Below are 19075 nucleotides of genomic sequence, written 5' to 3' on the forward strand. Positions count from 1 at the left end.
TCTGTTTCATGTCAGATACTGCTCTTTCAGCAAAGTATGTTATCTCCTATATTTAAATAGAATATATTTTTATACATGTTGGTGTGGCAGATGCTGAATAATTGAGAGTTTTACTCTAAAGATGTAAATGGATATGAATGCTGTGCTTGAACATACCTGTAAATGGCACCTGTGTTTTCAAAAATGAAATTATAAAAAAAAGAGACAACCAATGTGTGTTTCTGAAACACCCAAATGTGTTTGTAGACAATGTGTGGTAAACACATGTGAGTTATTCATTAGGGTGTCAGCCTGTTTCACTGCAGATTCAAGGTCTGAACCTATAATTGTATTGATTTAGAGAAAATCTTCTAAAAAATTAGAGCAAATCACTGTTCTCAAGTTCTTTTTTTTTGTTAATAGTCTTTCAATCAAAGAGTGTCACTACCAGGCATTACTTTACTGATGGGGCAACTGAGGCATCAGGAGAGGATGTAACTTACATTATTCCCCTCACATGGGATCCCAATATGGAAATACTTTGTGGATACCTTTGATTTGTTTCTGCATAAATCCTACTTCTGTATGTTCACAGAATGGAGTGCCTGTGATACATTAAGATATTTAAAATTGGAAATGTGCTTCAGAGTCTTCTAAAATCAGATTAGCAAGAAAGGATTTTAAAGAAAATCACCACTTAGTTGTCACTGTAGATTTGCTCTTTTTTATCATATGAACATCTGAATTCCCTCTGCAAGATTAATATTACAGGGAAATCTGAGAGCATGTTTCATAGAGAGTCTATGGGCAGATGATTTTATTTAGAAAGCTCCCTCTCTCAGAAAAATATTTTTTAATTTTAGAATCATTATGACAATTTCTACTGAAAACACAGTGAAAAACATATCCAAGTCAATATCTTGAATTCTCTAAGTACAGTTAGTGCTTAAACAAGAAAGGCAGTTTGATGGACAATAAAACAAAGGCAGTTTGGAATAAAAAGTTAAATAACACATGTATGCTATGCATTTCAAACAACAGCTGAATTGGCTCAAATTGACACAGTAATGGTGCTTAGATAGTAGATTGCAGTCAGTTGCCTCAGCTGTATAATGAAGATTCCAAGTGAGTAGGAAACTGTTACAAGAATTAACAGAATTATCTCATGCAATTGTTGAGAAACAAAAAGATTTTTTCATCACCCTAATTTAAAAGTGTGTAGTATTTCTGATAGTTGACTACTGCAAGCTATTGAGGGAAAAAAGAATATGACATTTAAAATAGGAAATTAAGTGTTTCTTTCTGCTAAAGACAAGTAGCTTGAGCTATGACTGGAAATGTATTTAGGTTTTAATTTTCCATAATAGCCTAGATCCCGCATAGATTAAGAATTGTGAAATAATGTGTACCAGTATGATTGATTGTCAAGTGAATTTCTCCATTTCTAGTCTAGATAAGCCCCCTTCCATCTGTCCAAAGAGCAGTGCCATATTGAACATATCCTTAGTGAAAGACCTCTACCTGCTGCAGCTGTGTTAATCCTTCCTGCACTCACACAAACTGCCTGCAAAATATGGGTCCTCCTCCTCCTCTTGAACATCTTTCTCCTCATTACTGCTGCTGCCTTGACAAGCACAGTGTTTCCCATTTCCCCCCCCTCAGGTGTGTGTTCTTGGGTCTGTTGGTTCTTGTGCTCCAGGGAATCCCTTGACATGAGGACCCTTCCCTGGTAACTCTGGTGAGATGAAGATTTGCATCTCTCTAGTGGAAGCTGGAGGGATGCAGCTGTGGGAGCCCATCTGCTTCCAGCAGCTTTAGGGGGAGGGCTACACGTTAGAGCTCAGCCTCAGAAAACAGTTACATCTCATGTTGTCTTTCCTTCCAGTTTTGGTAATGAACATTTTAAATTCTGTTTATTTTCCCTGCTGCACTCTCTCTCTCTCCTTTGTAAGTAATAATGCAAACAAAGTATTAGGATTTTTTTGAAAATTCACAAATGGCGAATGAGTGATTTGCCTTTTTGTTTTGTCTAGGAAATGTCTGTCTTTTGTTCTTTGGAACTTACCTTGACTTGACTGTTCTCACCAAATATTGAAATATGTGCCACTGATCACATAACCCATTCTCTGGCACTCCTTCCTAAAGTGCTAATCTGCTTTGTAGCCCTCCTGGTTTTTGAGCTTTTCTATAACCTTTACATCCTAACAGAGGTTTGGAGTCCAGGCAAACTTTAGGATTAATGATTGCTGCACAATCAACACTTATTTCCATCTATTTAGTCATTGTTGATCTTGTACTTCAGTAGAATCTGTCAACTATTGTTGAATTTTGTCTTCAGGAAAAATACTTTCCTTTAAGAGAAGCCACCTGCCTATTTCTTTGGCAGGGCAGACCAGCTGTGTTAATTTAGGACTTTTAAGGACTTTAAAGCCTCAAGGCAGCTTTTGTGTTGTACTGGAGTCATGGCAGGTTTGGCAGATAGAAATTTGGCTACAAACGCACAGGCCCATAGCAAGGGCTGCCTGTTCTCTCTTGCCTTAATCTCATTATATTGACTTATATTTACTCTCTGGGTTCTAGGGGTAAGTTATGAAATCCAAACTATGGCAACACCTGAAAACAGACATAACAGAAACATGAGAGACCCTGGCTGTCCCTATGGGAGGCTGTTCTGCCCTAAGTTTTAACACCACAAAATGACAGCCCATCCTTTATTTAGGAAAGGTGTCTAACCCTGATGCCTGGTAGGTTTTATTCCTTTACCAAGCCACTGCAGGTTTCAAAACAAGATGGGATCATTGGGATTATGTGGTTGGTCTTTCTATATGATACAGACTTCAGCTGGGTTTGTGCAGCCAGCCAGGTGACTCGGGAGATTTCATGGAATGTGAATGTGGGAGCTGATCTGCTGTGAGGGAATCAGGAGCGAGGCTGGAGGGGTGAGGGCTGCCAGACATCAACAGCAGTGCTGGCACCACGCTGAGTGTATTATACATACAAAGCACAGTCTTGCTCCAGAGTTATATCCTTAGGAAGATCTGTCAAGTACACTTTGTCCCTTGTGTCAGAAATAGTCGTTTAAAGTCTTACTAACCATAATTTGAGTGAATGCAAATGTACAGCACAATGCTGAGTAAATGTGTAAGAACCAAATGGTAAAATGCACCGAGTTGCACCCCCCAAGAAATTACTGCCACGCAGAGTCTTTACACATTCTTTTCCCTTTAAGCTTTTGTAGAGAGATTATCAAATTCACCTGTAGGCCTCTATGGAATGAATGCTATGACTTTGAATAGGAATGATCTCAGCCAGTACATGTCCAGCAACATTTGTTGGTTACCTCAAAAAAAACCTTCCTTCTCCATTTCCCAGAAGTTTCCAGCTCCTTCCTTTGCATGTATTGTTTCTTTTCCTACAATGTGAAAGGCTAGACAGACCCTGTGTTCTGCAGTCTTAGAGTGATGTGATTCCTGCTCTAAGACAGTCCTGGGAGTGATTAAGGGGGTTCCCACTGCACAGTGTTAATTGGATCTTGTAAGCTGTTTGTTATATTTCAAAAACACCATGATCACTAAAATCTTTACCTGCTGGATATCTATTTTTCCCCCATTCAATTTCTTTGGCTTCATTTCACCTGGTAATTAAATTTTTCAGCCTTGATTTCTCTTGCTGCTTCTTCTGGCTGTTTACAACAATCCCTGAGCATGAGTTTAGGAGGGAACAGGAGCCAGCTTTCACAGCAGCTCATTTCAGTGTTATTTACAACTCATTTGAGCATCCCATTCCAGGTTTATAACACGAGCAGAACCTTTCAAGAGCATTAGCTATGTGCATGAAGGTACAAGATGTTTTGTAGCCCCCTCACTGACTAAGACCTGACACTCAGGTGTGAAGTTATTTATTAGTAATAACTGTTACAGAGATTTTGAGATAGATTTGAAAGAAATTTCAACCTTTTCTGTTCGTAAGCTGGGATCCTGTAATGTTTCATGCTTAGTGAGCTTTTGTTTCTCTTTTCCATCTGTACTGAGTTTTCCAACTGCATGTCACTTCATTTTAAGGAAAGGAATGCTCTAAGCTGTTCTGGGCACCCTGTGTTTAGGAGCTGAATTCCATTGTTGCTCCAGATATTTTTGGGATTCAAAGGAGTCAAAAGCACCGGAGCAGAATCATCACTGTGACAGTCCTTTCACACTTCAGTGGCTCAGGTCCCAACTAAGCCAGTGTGGCATCTCTGTCTGTTGTCAAAAAAATGGGGTGACAGTGTTGTCATTCTGCACAGCATCAGCCAAAACCAAGGCCTGAGAAAGAGGAACAGCAAACTTTCTGCTCATATGATCTGCAGAAGTGACAGTTCCATTTACCCTTTCCTATCTTAGTCTGCTCCTGGACTCACTTACACTATTGCATCCAGTCTTCTGCTCCTTCAGCCTGCTCTGAATGCTGTTACCCTTGGTATTCCTGGTGCCCATTCTCTGGTGAGTGCCTTAGGGATCTGGTCTAACCAACTCTATTATAATTCCTATCTTTCTGCACTCACAGATCTTCCTTCTACATCCAGGAGTTGGATTATTTTTTTTTTTTAATTCTTCCTGGATCAAATCTTACCTCTCATCTCCTCCATCCTCACTGTTAATCCCAGCTGTATGGCTCTCACTCTTTTTCTCTTGAAATGAAGTAGATCTTGCCTTTTCAGTACAGATCTGCTCTGTGCCTGTGTGGCTGTTCTTCCTGTACTGGCTCACTCTCATGCTCTACCCACTCTTCTCACCTTTGCTTCTCTTCCTACTTGCACCATCATTTTTATTCCAACCTGCCTCCTACATTTGTTTATTCTTCACGGGCATCTTTACTCCTTTTCAGATCCCTCTCAAACTCACTCTCTTTGTGTTGATAGCTTGTGTTCCCAGGATAGAACTTTCTTCCCTCCTCCTCATATGCCCTTCCTCAGCCCATACTTCAGAATATCAGCTCCTATGTGATTCATTCTCCATATAGCATTTATCTTCTTTCACTTGATTCCTCACTTCCCTCTCCACCTCCTTCAACTGGCAAACAAAATTTTCTGGCTGTCATTAAACAACATGAAACAACTTTAGATGCTGAACACTGATTTAAGGCCAAGCAAGCAGCATTCAAAGCTCAGAAGCACCATTTTGTAGAAAATCTCATCAGCGGCATAAAAAAAATATACTTAAGGATTTAGGTAAGAAATTATTGGAGATGTACAATTGCCTGCACAGCAGCTGCTGCAGCTCTGGCAGGCTCTTTGGCCTAATTCACAAGCAAGCTGCAATGTAGATATGAGGTGCCTAGACTGCTCCTGTTGTCATTATTACTGCTGCTGCTTTTCACCTGTGTACTTCTTCTCTACAGCTCTCATTATTCTCCAGGGTTGAAGAGCATGTCCCTCTCCATTTGGTCATGTTTCCCGCTGGTGTTGCAACAGGACAAATCCAGGAGGCAGCAAATGCAGCAGTATTGCAGCAGTGGAAATTTGGATATATTAAGTTGCTGATTTAGGAGGATTCCTGCCTAAAGACTACGTGGTCTAGGCTGTGGTCACTGTGTCTGCACAGAAAGCAGACCTGGCTGCCTTAGACTGTATATCCATAATTGCTCTGTGATAGTCTCATGGAGCTCACATAAACCCAGCATTTACTCACGTGCTTCCTCCATTTCTCTGATAAGGATATCTCATATCTCATTTCATAGTGGAGTGGGTTCACTGCCAGCATTGCTTCTCCTCCCATTATCATGGCAGCAGGAGCATCTGTTTCAGGTGCAGAATGACAAAATGTGCTTCCTGGGTTCATTGGAATCAGCAGCTTTGTCTCGTCATGGCTTTCTCTCATCGGTACTCCTGGGTCATTTGACCTTCCTTACCTTAGTAACAGAGAGCTGCTTCTTGGCCAGTGACCTCGTACAACTCACAAAAAAAGGAGAGTGGTTCTTTCCAAGGAGTTGGCTGAAGTGTGGCTGACAATGAGTCATGTGCAGCTTTCCTTGGAACATTGTGGGAGCAGGGGATAATGCTGCTGCTTGTGCTAGTGTAGACCTTGCACTGCTGCTCTTGCTGCTGTCACAACCCTTCCTGCTTTAGCACAATTGCTTTCTCAAGCCACAGCAGACAGAGCAGAGCTCAGGTCTTCATTACAGCAGGGCTTCCCTTCTCTCACTGCATGTGAGGGCTGATGAGGTCTATTTAGAATCACTAACACTGGTAAGTAAAGCGGATAAAATAAGAAGTGCTGTCAGTACTTCCCACCAAAAAAACCCTAGCACATGAACAGGGTAAACTAATCAGCCATTCTTCTTTGTCAAAAGGAAATAAAATAAGTTCATGGCCGAGTGACCCTCATTTATGAAGAGAATTCCTGGCAGAGGCCCAGTGCAATTGGGTCTTGCTACAGCTTAGGGACAGGACACTTCTGTTTGATGCAGTCCAAGTTTTATCAGAGATATCAAGGCCTGACTAATCTGTGAAAGCATCCATTTTTTAGACTTGAAAAATATATGGCTATAATTAACAGAGCTCCCTAATTACATCTTCTTCCTCAAGAAAAGAAGTCATTTTCCCTATGCCCAATTCAAACCAGTAAATTCAGACTCTGGCACCATTTCTAAATGGTTCTGTTTGAAGCACAGAAAATGCTGGGATTTTGAGGCATTGTTCTGTACAGACAGAATAGGAAATGTCTTAATGAGATATGCAAAGCAGCATGGTCTCTGGAATAGGGCACCAGATTGAGAATCAGGAAACCTGGGTTGTTATCACAGCCCTGCTATTGCTTCTTGCCTCAGTGTGCTTTAGACTCCCTGCTAGCCATCTGTTTGTTACTCAGAGCAATGTACCCAGCCTTTCTGTACCTGATAAATTTGGTGTTGTTCCACCTCTTGCTGTGGCTGATTCCTTCCTCTCTTCTCCTGGCCCAGCACATGGGATGACTGTCACTCCTTCATCGCCCTCACTCAAAGGCTGCTCCCCTCTTTCCTCCTTCCCTCCACTGGTGCCTGTGCTCTTGGCCTGGCAGAGCTGGCACTCACTCTGACAGCTTTGTTGCTGCTGGACATGTCCAACTGTCCAGAGCTGTTCAGGTGCAGGCTTAGCTCTGTTCCTGGCCCTGACAACGTGACATGGAGCACCATGGGCTGGCCTTGCATGTTGCGTTGTTTATCAGCTTATGTCCTCACTGCCTGTACCATCCTTTCCTCCTTAGCTGGAGCACTGATTGGATTTGGGGAGTGTGAATAACAGAGCAAAGCCCCTTTTAGCTCCATTGTCCACAAGGGCTGGGTCCATGTTTGGGTGCAGCTCCTTCTGTGTGTGGAGCCTGGTGGAAGCTGGTTGCAGCCACGAGCACTGGTTGCCTGGGAGCCATCCTTCTCCTGAGTGTTTGCAGATGCCTCTCTGCTGCAGACCTGTCTTGGACACTCACACCTGAAGGGCAAACGCCATAAAGGTCAGGAAGAACCATTTCCCAGTGCTGGAATGAAGTTATTGTAGATTTACCAATAAAAGCAATAGTGGTCAGTGTCCCTTCTGCAGCCAAGTAGAGAAGTTACCAAGAGAAAGTTCTTCTGATTCACTTGTGTCATGTGCTCTTCCATTAGAAAGAGCAGAAAGGACTTTACATTGAACTTTATGTTCCTGTCGTGACTGTAGGAACCTGCCCTCACTCTGAATTAATTCTGTTGTTTGTAGTTGGAAATGGGGTCAAGATCACCTCAGTTCTGATTACTGTTAGCTGAGCATCTGTCCCTAAATGTAAATGTATCTAGTAAAACTCTTCTCCACCATCAGCTTTGGACATTTTTCCATAACTGTTAAATATACGAATAAGTCTCCACAGTCCAGGAACTCCTGCTGTGATATGTGAATGAATCAGAGGCTGCTGGAATTGGGAATGGGGGCAAAGACAGTGTAGAGATAGCTATTATTTAAAGGTAATTGAGTGGAATGGGCAAAGGAACAAGCTGAAGAAAAATAGAAACCCCTCAGGATATCCACACTCTGCCTTCTACTCTGCAGCTGAGGCCCAGATACTTCATTGAGTAAGTCTGCTTTTCTGCTTCTCTCAAAAAAGAACCTAAAACATGCACTTTTTCCTTCTAGTGCAAAACTATGTGCTCCTGTCCTTTCTAATGTGAGAAAGGTTGAGAATTAGTCCATTTGTGTCCCCTTCCTAAGCCTCTGTTGCATATAATGTATGTTTTCTGGAAAGGAAAGCTGAATAGAAAACTTTGAAATCAGGAAGTTAAACATCTCACTGCACACAGGCCCTGAAGAGAACTTCTAGTGAAAAGCAGAGAACTTTTCACAGCATCATAATGTGCACAAGTGGGAATGTACATACCTACTTTTAGCTCTCCTGAATTTAGCTATGAGGAACTGATCTATTAATCAGAATTAAGGCATTTATTTAATGATTTTCAATCCTTCTAAGACTTGTATTCTGCACTGCGTGACTTAATTCCCATTTCATTTGTCCCCCCACCCTTATTCATTGTCACGAGCACATTCCCTCTTTTTTGCCTGCAGCAGCAGAGCCCAGGTTGAGATGAGACTGGGCTGCTTAGGTAGAGATTAGATCTTACTTTAATTGCACAAGCAAAACTGGAGGACTTTGATACCAACTGGCTGCTGTGGAGAAAGATGTAAAATGCCGAAGATATAATAAATGGACTGCTAAAATTGTCACCCTGTGTGTCACAATTAGGAAACAGAGAAAGCAAAGATTTTACATGTTCCCAGGCGTGTTACTGGCAGGTCTTTGGTTACAGCCAGGTACTATTTGTGAATCTGTAGATAATTCACCTAAACCTTGAGTGTGATGTTTCTGTGTTGTGCATTACATCTGTGGTATGTAACATATAACAAGTTGCAAAATGGATTTAGAAACATTCAGGCCATTTTGGGTTTGTGTGGTTGCAGGGTGTTTTGTAATTTTGGAAGCATTATTTTTTCATTTAATTTGAATATATTCAGAAACATTTGTTCTACCATCAATGAGAGTATAAGAGGGTATTCTCTTCCAGTGTTATTTGGGAAAAGGAAGGGAAAAGGGAGGTGACAGTTTTTGTTGAACTGATAATCTTTACAGGATCCTCACCTAAGGAAAATGTGAAGTGTCACCATTGAATGGGCAGGATCTGGAGTTTGAAGGTTTCTGGATCAGAGTCAGAAGTATTTTCTGATCCAAATGTTATTTGAGAGTAAGATAGTTCATTGATCTCAAGTGTCTCTCTTCTGCCATGAAGGTTACAGCAGAGTTGGATGCTTGGAATGAAGATCTGCTGAGACAAATGAATGATTTCAATACTGAGGATCTGACTCTGGCTGAGCAGCGATTGCAGCGTCACACTGAGCGGAAACTGGCCATGAACAACATGACCTTTGAAGTCATCCAGCAAGGGCAAGACTTGCACCAGTACATCATGGAGGTCCAGGCTTCAGGTGAGAAGAACAATTTAATCTCTATTTTACTTGGGGGAAAAAAGAAAAAAACAAGCAACAACCCACAAACAAATAAACTCCAAGAAACAACACCAAGAAAAAGCCCAAACCTCCAAAATGTGGAGCAAGCAGAAATTAGGAATACCACAATACAAATCAAATAAGCTTTTGACATAAGTATAGGCAATACTTGTCTCTCCACTCTCAGAACTGTTCCGCAAGTTTTGAGATTTTTGATTCAGGATTTTATGTAAGAACCTGCTGTTTCTCTGAGACTGAAACTCATTGAGGAAATGAATCTGACTTCTAAGTTTCATTCAGAAAGTTTCCCAGCTGCAGGATGGAGTGTGTGCTTGACTCCAAATTGGATGGAGAGGGGAGGGCAAGACAAGCTCCTTGTCCATGCTCCAGCTCAGAAACAAGCACTGCATAGTCATGAGCTACAGATTCTTGAGCTGGGCAGTCAGACCTAAGGTCTGGATGAAGTCTTGTAATTCTAGACTCCTGAGCTTGTTAATCTTACGGCAAATAATTGAGATTCAGACTGACCAGATGGGCTGGCTTCATTCTCTTCAAATTCGAGTACCTTTTCCCTGTTCCCCATTTCAGGGTGCAGACATGCCCAAGGGAAAGAGAGAGAGAGAGAGTAAGAGGAGAAAATCTAGTTATCCAAGAGTCCTCTGGGAAAGAATCCAAATATGAGAGCCTTGAAACCAGTCATGAAATGGAAATCTTGTTTCCAGCTAGTTCTGCTTGGAATTGTTTTGTGTAAAAAAGGAATATGATAAACCTTACTGGAACTCTCCTTTCCAGAGTGCATGGAAAGGTGGAAACTTGGGTGTAAAAAAGCCCTTTGAGATGTGCTCTTGCTCTTAAATGAAAGTCTTGATTCATTTTGATAGGGAATCTGTCTGATTTTACTCTGCTTCTCAGCATAAGAGAATTTCTAATACATCCTAAGAGTCAAAGTTTTTGTATCCTTGAATTTTGCATCTGGAAAAGGAATATCGTAATTCAGATTAATCACTGCATAAAGCCCAGAAGTGAATGTTATTTGTATATTGCTTTAACCTTCTAAAATGTTTGGAAAGAGTGCAAAGCAAGAGCAGTTCCTGTTCTTTCCCATGTTTGAAATAAAAAGGATTTTATGGTATTATTCTTTGGCAAACATTTTACCTCTAGGCACCTACCTTCAAAACAATCTGGCAGTATCCAGGCTGATTTGGCAGGCTGCACTCAACAGAGGCTTGAGGGCTGCTTCAAGAGGATGTTGTGAACTAGATAATTTGGTGCATTCTGAGTTAGAAAACTCATCCTAAGACACTGGTTAAGATGTTTGTGCTCTTTTGTCTGGTTGGTTTTTTTTTTTTTTTTTTTTTTTTTTGGTTTTTTTTTTTTTTTGTGTGTGTGTTTTTTTTTTTTTTTGTTTTGTTTTGTTTTGTTTTGTTTTGTTTTGGTTTTTTTTGTTTTGTTTTGTTGTTTTGTTTTTTTGGGTTTTTTTTTAATTCTGAAGGAATCCATGGGGGGGTAAAGAATATGATCCAGAACAGAGCACAGTCAGGAGCCTCAGTGACTGATTTTTAGAAAATAAAAAATAAATAATTGCTGTGTTTGTCAAGAAGTTAGAAACAACTTCTTTTGGATTCCTGACAGAAGGTTAGGAACTCAATGAATTGTAAAATGTTTTTGTAAGTTTCTCTAAGATGACTTTCTGTGAAGCCTACCCAATAAAAATCCACTGCTCCCAAAAGCAGGGAAACAGAAATCCCATGGGGATGTAGAGTAACTGTAGTTAATCAAAGGTAATGGCCATGTCTGCTATGCATGGAATGCTAAATGCTGGGAGAATGGAAAAAGAAGGGAGAAGGATAGTACTTGGGAGCCTATTGCTGCTTACTTCAATAAAGAACAGCTATAATTCATAAAAAAGTGATTTAATTTTACTCCCTCTTCCTGAATCCTTTATCACAGCCATTCAGTGCATAGGGTAGGGGATGATTGTTCTTACCTGCCAGAGCTCAAAACTTGCAGGAATTCTGGGAAATCAGCTGCTCTTGCTGCTTCCTATTGTACACTGTCACCACTGCTACAATCAAAACTCAGCTGTAGCCACAGAAGATAAAGCCAGAAAAAATGTGATTTTCCAGAGCCATTCTACCTAGCCAGCCACCCTTAATTAACCAAGTTTCTTCCCTTCCGTGTAACTCTCTTTGAGCTTTATTCTTTCCAACATGCCACACAGGAAACTGACTAGATTTTGATCACTCTGTCCTTTGTCTTGGAGTTCTTTAAGCCAGCAAGACTGTCAGATAAAATTACATCCAGGTACTGCCATTTGTGATGTCTTTTTCACTTGGAAGTCTTGAGGAGGTAGAAAAAGAAGGTTTTAGACATTCAGCCATGATTTTTGCATGTCTGATGCAGATGTGGAGCACTGACCCTTACTAGGCTGTGGAGTGTGTGGCAATCCCTGTAAACATTCTTATGACAGTACAATAAATCCAGTGGTTCTGTGATGCACCAGGTCAGACTCTGTGGATATTGAGGGCATCCATACAATCAGGCATCTCTGCAAGCCCAGTATTTCCAAAATTCCATCCAGTTCAGGGTTATGTTCCTGTGACTCCTTCCAATACTCCAGTATGTGCAAGTGAGCCTGGATTAGACTGTTTTCTCCATCAGAATAATTTTTTTTTTAAGAAATGCTTGGTTTTGTTAGGGAATAGGTAAGATCTGGAAGTCAGGTTGCATTTCCTGAAATTTTGCAGTACTTGCAAATCCTCACTAAAATATGTGTCAATCAGGAAACATATTTGTATGTAGAGAATATGAAAGTAATATTCACAAGACTAGAGTTTTTAATAAGCCATCTCTTTTTGTTTCAAGGAACCTATCTGCTATTTTTCCTGTTTGATTTTAGCTCTACTGCTGATAGCAAAGCTAAATATGTGGGTAAATACTCTCAGAAATAGTTATTGATTTTTTTTTTTTGGATGCCTAACTCAATGTGTTGAAGGAGTCCGGTGTTTCCAAAAATGACAGTTTGGACATTTCTGAAAATCCCATTTCCCACAGAAAGGGTAGGATAATTATTCAGGAGTGATTCAGCACTTGGGCCCAAGCTGTGGTGATGATGTGCTCAGGTAATTTATTAGCATATGCACCTTAGTTAGTCTGAGTCTAGGCATTAAGAACAGTTACACTCTAATAGCTGGTTAGTTGATTGTGCAAATTTATTTGATTAATTAAGTCCATTTGCATTGTCAATATCATTGTCATAATGAGCCCTCAGTTGGGGGTCTCCTGTGGTTTACAGAGCTCCTTTTTATATCTTAGACAAATTGCCTGAAGTCAAACCTGAAATACACTGTAGAGCTGAAGTCAGGAACATTTTCTCAGTCCCTGCCAGATACGTGTGAAATTCAAAGTCCTTTTGCTTCCTGGTCGTCAATCTAACATTGTTCACCTCTTTTCAAAGTGTTGCGTTGCTTAAAAGAGAAGCAGAAATCTGTTTAATTTGCTTTGTGATATCCTTATAGTTAACTGTAGTTTATATTACAGAGAAGAAAATATAAACTCTGCTATCACAGGCTCTTAATACTTCAGCATAAAGCAGGTTTAAAGCAGTTTCAGAAAAGTTTTTTACAGGTTAAAGAGCAATACCCCTTCCCTAGACTGAATTGTATCTCACACTGCAAGCAGTTGAGGTGTCACTGAAACTGTATGTTTTGTAGGATGCCAGTCAGTGTGGCTCAGTACTCTTTCCTGTAGGATTTTAAAAAAACATTTTCACTTCAGTATCATTCACTTGACATCTGCTGCACTGTTTGAGGCAGCAGAAGAAAGTGGCGACCAAGTTCATTTTATCAGAAACTCAGCTGTGCTTTTCTAGCTGTCAAAACACAACGTAAAAATAATATGTATGAAATTATCCGGGAAACAAGGCTTTCTGTTTTGCCAGCCAATACTCGAGAAGAAAAAAACGCTCTCCCCTCGTGTGCTGGCACCACAGAATAAATCTGCGTGACATATGACAAGCAGGAAAGGGCAGATCATTCATCATGGGAAGCACACACTGCCCTTGGATGGCATCCCAGGCAGTTCCCTGGTTGCTGCTGATGAGTTAGCACGATCAGAGCTGCACCAGCTGAGTGTGCGGGAGGGAAAGCTGTGCATTTAATATCCAATAGGTGGGGTGAAGTCAAGCATACAAAAAGCCATCATGTCCTCAGGATACAGAACCATATGCAGGCTAATTGCAGCAACAATGCCTGGTGTCTGGCAGTTGAAAAGAACTTCACTCCCAAGAATAGAAACATATATTAAATTTCCAGTTTTAAATGGGAAGCCAGGGGCCATTCCACTTTATTTGGTAATGAAGGAACTGTTTTGTTTTGGCTGGGAAAGGGAATAAGCCAATCATTTGCATTCCCATGTGCTTTTTTCTGATAAAACCAGAAACCAGGAAAAAGGGATAGGGTTAGTAATAAGGTCATATTTGGTTTGTGTGCTGTCCTGTGTAGATACTGCTGAATGAAAGTCATGAGCCTCTGAGGAGGATAAAGGGGGAGGTAAAGACAACTTTCTAAATGGTTTTCAAAAATAGTGTCCAAGACTTTTTTTCAGCAGCTTCTAATTAACACATTTCTTTTTTTAATGCTGTATTATTCCATTAAATCAAATGGCTTTGTAGGAAGTGCAGTGTTTTCTCAGCATTACTGCAATCACATTATTTTTGTTTTAGGTTCCTTATCCTTCCTGCTTGGAGGCTAATGGCAAAATTCCAGTGGACCTTCATAAGGGAAGAGTCAGGTCTTTATTAGTTTGCAGTCCCAGGGAGTGCAGTAACATGGGATAACATCATATTTCCTCCAGGCCAAACCTTCCAGTTGGGCTGGTAGCAAACCCAGAGTCACAATCACATCAGTGTCACCCAGAGGGAAGGTGTGAAGCTCTGCACTCTATTTCATGTAATCACTACACACAAGGCTCACAGTGTCAGGAAAACATTCAGGAGGTAGGAAGGGCCTCAGGAATTCTCTGTTTCAGTCTCATGATCAATCCAGGACCATGAAAGCAGCAGACCAGGCCTTTGAGGGGTTAGCAAGTTCATGTAGGATGCAAGGGAGGGGTATGTGGTACTAAGATACCTTTTCTGTGTGCTGTGTGAAGATTGCACAAAAGTCAGTCTGTGGAATAATCCTGGATGAACTTACTTAAACTAATTCATTGTTAACGATTCTCTGCAAGCATCTAGATGGAAAATTTTTTTCTCTATAAAGTTCCCTTCACTTGTAGCACTAGTGTAGGTCTAGAGCCTAGAGCTTACTTCCTGTATTTCACTTTTCTATTTGCTTCCTTATCTCTTTTCTCTTTTAGGCTTTCGTTTTCAACATGCATTTCTAAAGTATAAGTTTATGAATTATCCTAAAAAAGGGAGGATTTTTCTGTCTTTTTTAGAATTTGATGTTCATGCAAGTTTTTGAGTAAGACTCTGCTTAAGTCAGTCCAACTGGCCAGATGCTGATGAGTCAGATGAGCAATGACCACCAGAGAAACACCACTTTGTAGAAAAATGTAGTGATGAAGATTAGGGAGCTGGGAAAGCCAAATATTACATGTGAGAAAGTTAAGTGAGAAAGAATTACTCAGAAAGTTGCAAATCAATGTGTAAGTTGGCAAAAATTTTGAAGTTTACAGTTATGCAAAATTGAAATTTCTATGCAATTATCTCTCTCTCTCTTCACATTACAGGCATTGAGCTGATCTGTGAAAAAGACATTGATCTTGCAACACAGGTTCAAGAACTGCTGGAATTCCTTCATGAGAAACAACATGAGCTGGAGCTTAATGCTGACCAAACTCACAAGAGGTTAGAGCAGTGCCTACAGCTCCGGCACCTCCAGGCTGAGGTCAAGCAGGTAAGAGATTTTAACCACACATGAGGGGCTTGAGAGGGTTTTCAGCCATTCCATACATTCACATTGCTAATCCAGTGTGTGCCAAGGGTCAAACCTTTAGGTGGGCAGTCTAAATCCCCCTTTCCTTAACAGTTCTTGATTTGCTGACAGGTTACAGAATGGCCCTTTGCAAAGAAGAAGGGGCTCTGCTCTCCCAAGTGTGCATGTGTTTGGCTTCATGAGTAGTTATGGGAATTCTGCACTGAGCTGACCATGTAGCTTCTCAGCTGGAGAAACAGCCTCTAACTCAAAGTGTTCTGGGAATAGAATTATTTGATTTGTGACCCAAACTTAAGCTGAGATGGAGAACAGGCCCAAAGCAAAGGAAACTGAGCTGTGAGGCCTAAGTATGGCATTATGGTAGTTTCACTTTTTCATTTATTGCTATACATCTGTTGTCTTCCAGGACATCGTCTGGTGATTTAAAAAAATCTGTTAGTTGTCTCTGGATCCCAGGACTTGTTTAGACATCTCAGTATTATTACATTACCTTTCTTTCAGATTTCATCCTAGCGTAGGCAGTCATTCTGCTTCCCTTGGTTTTCCCTATTATTTAATTTGGATGCCTCACGTTTCGATGTTTTCCTTTGCTGCACAGGATAACATTACACTTCCTGCTTCCTAGCCCTTAGGTGGCTTCACACTCTAGTGTGTGTCTGTCTTTAATGGAATGGTCTTGATTTCATCAGAAAGAACCAAGAATGTTTTCCCAGACATCTGAAATAGTCAGTTTTCCATTTTACCTATACAAACAGGTGGGTTGGGGGGTGGTGTTGGGAAGAGTGTCCAAATACTATAAGGTGTTCATGAAAGATAGCTGCTCAATTGTTTATTTATACACATACACACACTCTCTGAATGCTCAGTACATATGATCATAAATGTTCACTTTTGAAGGCAGAATACCTGAGTGAGGCTTTGTCTGAATTGCTTTATCATTCCCAGCAAAAAAAATCCTTCATACTCAGAAAACTGGCAGCACTAACAGCAGTGCATGCATTTTCTTACAAAGTCTGCTTTGATGTGAATATTTTGCAACTCTACCTAAAAGTAGCATAGAACTCTCCTGATTTTTATTTTTAAGACATGGTCATTTTGCATTTGTGATTATTGAAGATCAGCTCCCCACAAAGTTTTGGAGTTCGGTAGACTGCTTGGCTTTCTTCTGGGAAAAAAAACCAAAACCAAACCAAGCAAAACCCAGAAACACTTTGTGATATTTATAATCACCATCTTAACATGATTATGAAGTATATGAAGTATATATTTTTTTTTTCCCAGAGGCTCCTGAAGTTTCTTATACACAGCTTAGCTAAGCTTGGAGGTGTATGTGATAGATTTGTGATGAAGCAGAGCCATTTTAAGTTATGACAGAAAACAGAGAGGAGTTACATGTGTAGCAGAAAGGCTAAAGATGCAGGTTGCCCTCTTTGCCTGGGATTAAATGCAGTCAGCCCTGTGGCTGCTCCTGCAGCCATCCAGTGGCAGTGCAGCACTTTCTGCAGGTATCTGATGTTATTTGCCTTATTATCAAATATCTGCTGGTCCTTAACTATTTTACAACTGAAATCTACCCAAAGGAAGTGGTTATAGGACTGAGCTAATACTTACTGTAAGAGAATAGCTGCCTTGAATTATTATTTCTTTAACAGAGCTTGGGACCATCAGAGCCTTTGTTATTATGTGACCTCTCAGCAAACCAGTAGTGAAAAAACATTTTATTTGTTCAGCTGAATACTAAGCACCCCTTTGCTTGTTAACCTATAAATTACCACAGCTACAGTCTCCTTGAGAAAGAGGCAAGTTAAAATATTTCTGTGCCCTATCTATTTGGTTTCCTGTAAATGAGTCATAGTCCCAAACATTTACAGAAATTGGGAAATGTATTGATTTTGGCTTGTAGTTCACCTCCAATCTGGTCCAGGTTTCCTTCACTTTCAGTTTAGTGCATCTGAGATGATGGATGATCTCATTACCAAATTGCTCTTTCTCTTGTGAATGAGTTGAGATGTGGTTGTTGCAAGACACCTCCTGTAGCTGTGTTAAGTTCTGCTGACAGAGTAAAATTGGTCAAAGCTGCTACATGTACATGTGTTTGCATTTTGATATAATGGCTCATGGAAATAAAAAGTCTTTTAACTGTCTCTATCTATTTAAGTTTCATTTACCAGAGATTTCTGCTTTATATCATATGCACCGAGGGTTTGAATGCCAAGACAATGAATTGAAGTTTGGGGCCATTAAAGTGGAACAATTCCAAATGAGATGTTCTGTGAACTGCTTTAGAGCGGAAATAGTAAAGATCAGTAATTCACAAGGTCTTTGTTATTTAGAAAAATTCTGCCCAAGCCTGATTTTCCCTCATTTGGATCCTACTCATTTCTGACAGAAACTACAGACCTTGGACTGCTTACATAAAAGTAATAGCAGAATAGATTTGTGGAGATCAGTTTAAAAAAACAAACTCTAATGCTGTGCCTGCAGCTGTTTGGCTTCCCTATCCCCTTAATTTATCTTTGTATGGTTTGGGATTTTTTTTATAAGTGTTGAACTTGACCTAATTTGCTCCAAGATATCCTCAAGGTGTCCCCCTATGCTTGCTTTCCAGGTTGTTTTGAAGTAGTTGTTTTGAAAGTATTTAATCCTTTTGATGTGCTTGTTATCCATCTATTTTTGCTGTTTGGCATTAGATTTGCTTCAAAATATATATGCCCAAGGGATGATGGGAAGTAGTCATTGGAGAGACACTGAATATATTTGTTTTTTCCTAATCTGAAGTCAAATAGCTCCTGGAAAACTGATGTATTTTAAACATGGTTAAAAATACCAGAAGCTGTCATTGATGGTTGTGTCTATGTTAGTAAAAGCTTCTGAAGAAAGCTGCAAAGGGTCTGAAAGTGTACAAGATTCACTTAGATTGCTTTGTCTTCTAAACTGAAAAATTGTTTCTTATCTGGCTGGACAGGTATCCATAGCAAGGCCTTAAGTCTTTTTAGAAACCTCAAGGAAACCATTCTGACTAAACTGAGCAGTGGACAAAAGCACTGCATGGTACAGAGCTCTCATTTCTGAAGGATGGCTGCACAAGGGGTGGCTCAATCTTTATTTTTCCTGTAGAGTCTGACTCTGTGCCCAGTGAAGATGGCAGAGTTCCAGGGAAGAAATTAGGAGTTTTAGAAGAATTTGGTACTATTATTTAATTACAGAGAATCCCTGTACAGGAGTGTAGCCTCTCTAAAGCAAATTGGAGTCAAAGGTGGGAGTTGTTCCAGTGTTGTGGTGGCTGCCTTGTTAAACAACCCATGCCTTGCAGTAAAACTGTTCTCCAGTGACAAGTGGCTTTTATATAAGATCCCATAAAAGTGTTTCTGTTTCTCTGTTATAAAAAATTGTTAGGGTGTATAACAAAGTCTTTGAAGATTTATTTAACTCCAGAATTACTTAATCACTGCTGCTACACAGCTGATAAAATCTGTAATTTATAGGAAATGTCTGTTTAAAGCTATCTTTTAGGGTTAGCCTGTCTGCACGTTGCTAAATAATGGTGAACCTATTAATACAGGAAATTATTGTAGAAGTGCCTTGGTGCTGTATTAGGAGCTTTGCTATATTATTTAATGAGAAGGTATTAAGCATTATTATATGAGTAGGAGTCAATTTGTGAGCAGGTCTTGTAAAC

The 19075-nt window shown here is 40.2% G+C and overlaps 1 protein-coding gene across 5 annotated transcripts in view; it reads left to right on the forward strand.

The window, feature by feature from the left end:
• Window positions 1-19075, forward strand: part of KALRN (kalirin RhoGEF kinase) — a 473348-nt gene that overhangs the window by 294532 nt on the left and 159741 nt on the right. For all 5 annotated transcript variants that reach the window (XM_083865423.1, XM_083865425.1, XM_083865420.1 and 2 more), the window contains exons 14-15: window positions 9241-9436; window positions 15191-15357. In XM_083865423.1, coding sequence (XP_083721549.1) covers window positions 9241-9436; window positions 15191-15357 — 363 coding nt within the window. The remainder of the gene's footprint in view (window positions 1-9240; window positions 9437-15190; window positions 15358-19075) is intronic.

The sequence above is a fragment of the Zosterops lateralis genome, assembly GCF_965231275.1.
Source record: "Zosterops lateralis genome assembly, chromosome: 7".
Lineage (NCBI taxonomy): Eukaryota > Metazoa > Chordata > Aves > Passeriformes > Zosteropidae > Zosterops > Zosterops lateralis.